The sequence below is a fragment of the Humulus lupulus genome, chromosome 6, assembly GCF_963169125.1.
Source record: "Humulus lupulus chromosome 6, drHumLupu1.1, whole genome shotgun sequence".
Lineage (NCBI taxonomy): Eukaryota > Viridiplantae > Streptophyta > Magnoliopsida > Rosales > Cannabaceae > Humulus > Humulus lupulus.
In genome coordinates this window covers 205,460,330-205,466,400 of record NC_084798.1, presented here as the reverse complement: position 1 = coordinate 205,466,400, position 6,071 = coordinate 205,460,330, and the positions used below count along the sequence as shown (strand labels likewise).

At 31.0% G+C, this 6,071-nt stretch overlaps 1 protein-coding gene across 1 annotated transcript; it reads right to left on the bottom strand.

Annotated features, from left to right (window-relative positions):
* Positions 1 to 2,223: 2,223 nt before the first annotated feature.
* LOC133783033 (tetraspanin-8-like) lies at positions 2,224 to 4,724 on the bottom strand. The gene is made up of 2 exons (XM_062222550.1): positions 3,881 to 4,724; positions 2,224 to 2,744 (listed from the first exon to the last, which is right to left on the bottom strand). The coding sequence occupies exons 1-2, from the start codon at positions 4,385 to 4,387 to the stop codon at positions 2,448 to 2,450; spliced, it is 804 nt and encodes a 267-aa protein (XP_062078534.1). The 5' UTR covers positions 4,388 to 4,724; the 3' UTR covers positions 2,224 to 2,447.
* Between the last annotated feature and the right edge of the window lie 1,347 nt (positions 4,725 to 6,071).

The following is a 6,071-nucleotide window of genomic DNA, read 5'->3' as shown; positions in this document are numbered from 1 at the left end:
ATAGTCATCAAATCACACTTTATCTAAGAGAAGGACATTGATTGCAACTCTTTATTTAAATAGCAGTATTATGGTGCATTAATAATGTTTACACCATATACTAATACAAATGTACACCAAAATATTAAATTACGGTGACAAATACTGTCGATACCTCTTGGCAATATTCATATTTGAAGAGGGATGAGTCAATAACGTTCACATACGAATTACAAGTATTCCAAAAAAAAATATCAACATCAATCAAAATACAAATAAAATGACCCAATTCACATTATATATAGGTGCTCTATCAAAATTAATTAGAACATCAATACTTGGAGCTAGAGCGTAAATATGGGCCGGGCTTTTTGACATGGTACAAAACCGGCACGAGCTCAGAAGGCACGAGCAATGCACGACATGAAAAATTACAAGCTTGGGCCAGGAATGACATGATGTTGCATATTGGCACGACATGCCACACTGCGAAAAATTAGTACAACACAACAAGTCCAAAGGCATGATACGAAAGTACGAACAGACAAATCTGAAAGCACGACATGGTAAAGAGTCTTTTTTGACATTAATAATAATAATAATAATAATAAATTTTTATTTTTCAATTATATATAAAATAAAATTATGATAAAATTCTTATCTAACTCCCAAGATGTATAATTCTATAATTATAAAATATAAAATTAAAACTACATTACTATGTTTAAGATTTGTGAGTAAAAAATGAGTATTTGTTACTGTGTATTCAAATTCTAATAACTAATGAATAATCTTAAATATAATTGTGTGTAAAGTATTGTTAAAAAATATATAAAAATAATTAAAACTATAATTTAAACAAAAAAAATGTACTTAGCGTAGTGATTAGCAAGTTCAAATCTTCACCCTTATTTTTTTTAGCAATAATAAAATAGGTTCAAATATGGGTTCGAATTTGGGCCTGAATAAGTTAAATAGACTGGCACAACACGACACAAATTTTCCGAAGCTAAAAAAATATGTACCGTGTCGAGTTAGGTCAGCTATACTTAGAGCAATATCAACAAGAATTGTACAAGGCCAAATATAAAATAAATAAAAAATGAGCATTTGTTGTCTTTTGTGAACTCTTTAAAATCAAGAATCAAGAATAGATTTGAAAATAATATCAACATTATGAAATGATTATTTCAAAATTTGGAAACGTCAAAATAAGCAATAGAGAGTTCTAGAGCATTTGAGAAACTAAGAAATGGATATGAAAATTGAAAGCTCGGAAGAAATGTGACAAAATATGGGTGAGATATTTTTAATATATGCGTGTAACACAACAGACATGTCTTAGTGGGATTGGAATGAAGTTATGTCTGTGGGGACCCAAGGAATTGGCTTTTGTCTTCACCTTTACCACCAAAACACCTATTTTTGAAGTGCCTTGGCACAAAACTCTTTGATTTTATTTGAAAGAAGAATAATAACACTCTAGGACCACCACCAACTAAATTTACCAAATATTACTCAATTTTCAAGCCTTACAGAGCTAAAAAAATATCAGCTATTTAAAACCATGGTAGAAAATTCAATCGACATTAATATCAAGTTAGAATTTATATTGATTATTTTTTCGTCACAGCTCAACATCCATTTTTCCCTAACTTGGAATAATGGTAGAATTAATGTGATCAATAATCATTTAAAAGCCTTAAACCGATCATTTAATTCCAACCCCTAAGATCAGTTAAAAGGAAAAAACAATTCAGATTTAGAAGGAAAAAACAGATGGTGATTAATTCAATTGATGACCATTTAATTCCTAAAAAGATTATTAGCTTTCAAGAAAATCTCTCAATTAACGAATTAGCAAGTGTAATAATAAGGTTTTCTCTTCCTCGCCTAGTTTAGTTGGGAGATAACAAAAATATTTCAATCTTTTAAATATGAATTACTAGAAAAATTAAATCAAGAACATTAATGATCATAAGAAACTTCATCTCTTGAAACTTTCATTTACCTCAGGTCGTAAAACAGCTCAAGAAAAAAAATATGAAAACGATTGCTGGACCCCATGCTGCTAAGAATTAGAGCCAAAAAAAGTCAAAATGGAAAATATCTTCATAGCAATTAATTCCAACCACATAAGACATAACAAAGGACCTACATAGTAAAAGCTAATTCAAGACAGTAGTTATCAACATAGGTCATACTCAAACAAAGAATTCAGTAACTAAAATATTAAGCCATCAATGAAAAATGAGCCAAAATTTAAAATATCAACATAGAATAAACTCCACTCACATAACAAACTTTAATACAAGAAATATGGTCTGAAGTAATAGAGAAAGCATAGTAAGTACAAAGCTTTACAAGACAAGAACAAACAAAATGGTTACTTAAGCATAGAATTCACCCAACCAGTGAAGTTTTTGCCTAAGCAATCTACATCCTAATAACTAAACCAGCCAAGCCTCTTATCGCTTCCAGTAAGAGTTGTCGTTCCTGTTGTTCCTGAACGCGCAGCAGCCAACAGAGTAAACAATAATGAGGAATATGAGGAACACAATGTTAACCACGGCCACCTTCTTCCAGTTACCCTTAAGGTTGTCCAGCAGTCCAGCCTTGCATGACTGGCAATTAAAGCACAGAACAGTCGGGTCGTTTTTCCACGCACTGCAGTCAGGGTTGGTCTGGGTAGTTACAGACCCTGTCCATTCCGTAGGGCTCACATAGGTAAAGCCACATTCATCAGCTGGCTTACAGCAACCAGACTGCAGATCAACAAAATCATTAGATTAGGAACCATGTTATCATCTTTGCATATGGTTCAAGTGTTTAGAGTTAGACAATTGGAAAACTAGTCAAAATGGCACAAACAAATATAGAGAATTATGTACTTGCATACACCGTGGGAAATGAACAAGAAAGATAAACTTAAACTCCACAAACTAGAGGAAGAAATTAGCCAAATTGACAAACAGCTTAAGTCCACTGTTAGAGTCTATAAAATTTGGTTAGAGATCACAAAAATTGAATTTGTAAATTCTACCACTACTGTAACATAAGAACTAACCAGCACCTCACATTTTGCATCCAGCCCATCAAAGCACTCAAGGATAGAATTTATTACATAAGAAGAGACAATGAGCACAAATTTGATAACACATCCTATTTTATTCAATAAATAATTAATGATTTGATCCGCAAATTTGATGAACTGCATTAGTACTCAAAAGTAATAAAAGGGAAAACCAAGTCTATTGGATGTCCAAAGGCAAAGCTTTGTCAAATGATATACCCAAACAATGACTACAAAGGGGTTGGATTAAAAAAAGAAAAAGAGAGAAGCCTTTTTAATCCGAAAGTCAAAAACCATGTTCTAAATCACAGAACGAATACAGAAAAAACAATGCAATGTTAAAGTTGATCGATGACATGTCAAACGTTTTCCATAGAGAAAAGGTGCGATTGAGCTCAAATCTACAAAAGATTATATAAAGTGGGTCTCCGTCTATTTACATCTATAGATGCCATGATTAAGAACCCTTTAATTTAACTTCAACCCAAAAAAGGTGTCTCAACTAACTTCACTTTATGAATGAAAAAGAAAACTTCAAGAAAAGAGAGAATCTTTTAATCAAAATTCAGATAAAAAGTATACCAATTCAATCATGCAACATGAAAAAAAATGAAGGTAAACACCCAAAGAATTTAAACACCACTGAAAAAAAAAACACAGATGAAAATAACGCACACAGAGATGGAGATCTAAATTAACAAAACTTTACCACAACCCAATACCAAAAATCAAGATTAAGCAACAAAAAACATGTATTCTAAAGTTTAAACATCAAAAGATGAAAAGCACCCAGATCTTAAAAACCCAGAAAAGTTCAAATATATATACCTGAAGAGCATTCAAATTCTCTTTATAAAACTCTGCGACAGTTTCGTTGAGATGCTTCTGAGAGAAGGAAGAGCAGACTTTGCCATCCATAAGACAGCTCTTGATTTTGTTCCAGTTCTTAGCACTGTTGACCCTTTTCTGCAACCAGTTGGAGTAATCACCAAGCCTATACTCCTTATAACCCCGCTCGGAGACGACTCTTCCGGCGCCTTTGTTGGTGACAACGAAGGCAAAAATGGTGAGGCAGAAGAGGGCAACAATGAGTAGAAACATGACGAGTAGGTAAACCCAGAGAAGCCATGAAACTCTGCAGAAAGCCCCAATGATTCCAGCAAGGGATACAAGCATGAGAAAAACCCCAAGAACGATTACAGGGGTGTCCAGAAACTTCTCGCAATCGCTATCGCCTTGGTTTCTCAGCCATACTCCACCGATTATGATCGGGATGGAGAGTACGAATGTGACGACATTGAGGATACCGATCAAGTTGTTGCTACACCGAACCATGGTTCTGAGAGAGACCCAGTTGAGAGAAGAGGTTAGAGATATAGACGGAGAAGAAAATGAGTACCCAAAAGGTCTATGTGGTGGTTGGTTATGGAGACGGTTTCAAGTTCAGTTCTTGAAAATATGAAATGAAAAGTAGAGGGTTCGATCGTGGGTTTTATAAGAGGAAAAAAGTTCGAATATGAATGAATGAAAGTTCCTGGAATAGAAGATTAAGAGGTCGATTTTACGCGGATAGCATTAGATGAAGTTTTGACTATTATTCGATATTTTAAGGCAACCACCATTGAAGATGATGACGAAGGTCCTTTTGGTTTGTCTCTCTCTAGTTTTTTCTTCCCTACTTCTTATATATGACAATGATGGTATTTATTTACACGATACTTGCTTAAATTTGAAATGTTTCTATTTTAAATCTTTAACTTTTTTTAATAATTAAGTATTTATTGAAAAATATTGAGATTTTTTTTAACAAATATATTGAGAATTAAAAGATAGGTTTTGTCTAAAATTGAAAGAATGGACATTTAAGTACACATATTAAAAAAATTGGGACCAAATATTAAAGGAGCCAAAAATACTTAATTACCAAAAATAATGTATATTACAGCTTGGGCTGAGATTTTTTTTATTTAATTTTGAATTAATGACAACAAAGCCAAACCAAAAATAAAAGTAGAAAACAGGAGAAATGACCTTTTAGTTACTAAATAAAAAATTAATATTCCAGAAAAAAAACATAATTAACTGGTCAAAGTTTACTTAATAAGAAATGGGCAGGTCAAATACTGCCATTAATAAATCAATTTAGCTCATTTTTTTAATGTTTTTATTTGATATTTATTAAAAATGGCACGTCATAAGTGACTAAATCTCACACGTTATTTACTTCTTTCTTGATAATATAAGCTTTGCAATCTTAACAACAAAATAAAAAAAGGGCTTATACTTATTTTTACATAATTTTTTTTTTTTAAATGATTCAAATAGGTTGATGAATTTGATTTTGATAAATAAAAAATTAAATATAATAACACAATTTTTAAGCAAAATAACAATATTTTTGTTTTAAATTATTAGTTTGATGAATTATTTGTGATTTTAGTTCAAAATACTTTTATCAAAATCGAGTTTATAAGTCTATTTGAACTATTTTAGAAATTACAAGATTCAAAAAATAATTTATCAAAATACGAGATCCAAACAAATAATGAGCTAAAACACAATGTCTAAAAAAACATAAACCCATCAAAAAAAAAAGTAGCAATATTTTTGGTAGCATTATATTATATTGGATGAAATTAAGGTAAACAAAAATAGTTAGAATGAAAATAATAAGCTATAAAAAAATTCTATTTTTTATTTTTACTTTTGGGGGTTGAATAACGTGAGAAACAATTTAATTTATAATATATGAATATGTGAAACTTTTTAAAATTCCAATGTTTTGTTTACCTTGTAATCAAAGGGTATGTATAGACAAAAAGGAAATTGAGGAAACAAGGAAACTATTTACACTTCCAATCTTGGTGACCTATTTAATTTTATTCTACTTACCTTATTGTAAATATAAAGAAAAGAATACTTCTCATTTTCAAGTTTACTAAAAGTGTTATATATATATATATATAGATATATTAATTGTTGCATTTTTTTGTGCCACATGATATGGTGTCTAATCCTT

Bases quoted from the DNA above. Each gene is read 5' to 3' on its own strand.
- LOC133783033 (XM_062222550.1), bottom strand. From the start codon at position 4,387: ATGGTTCGGTGTAGCAACAACTTGATCGGTATCCTCAATGTCGTCACA. The intron at 2,745-3,880 runs GTATATATATTT...GTTGATCTGCAG, and splicing joins AGAATTTGAATGCTCTTCAG to TCTGGTTGCTGTAAGCCAGC.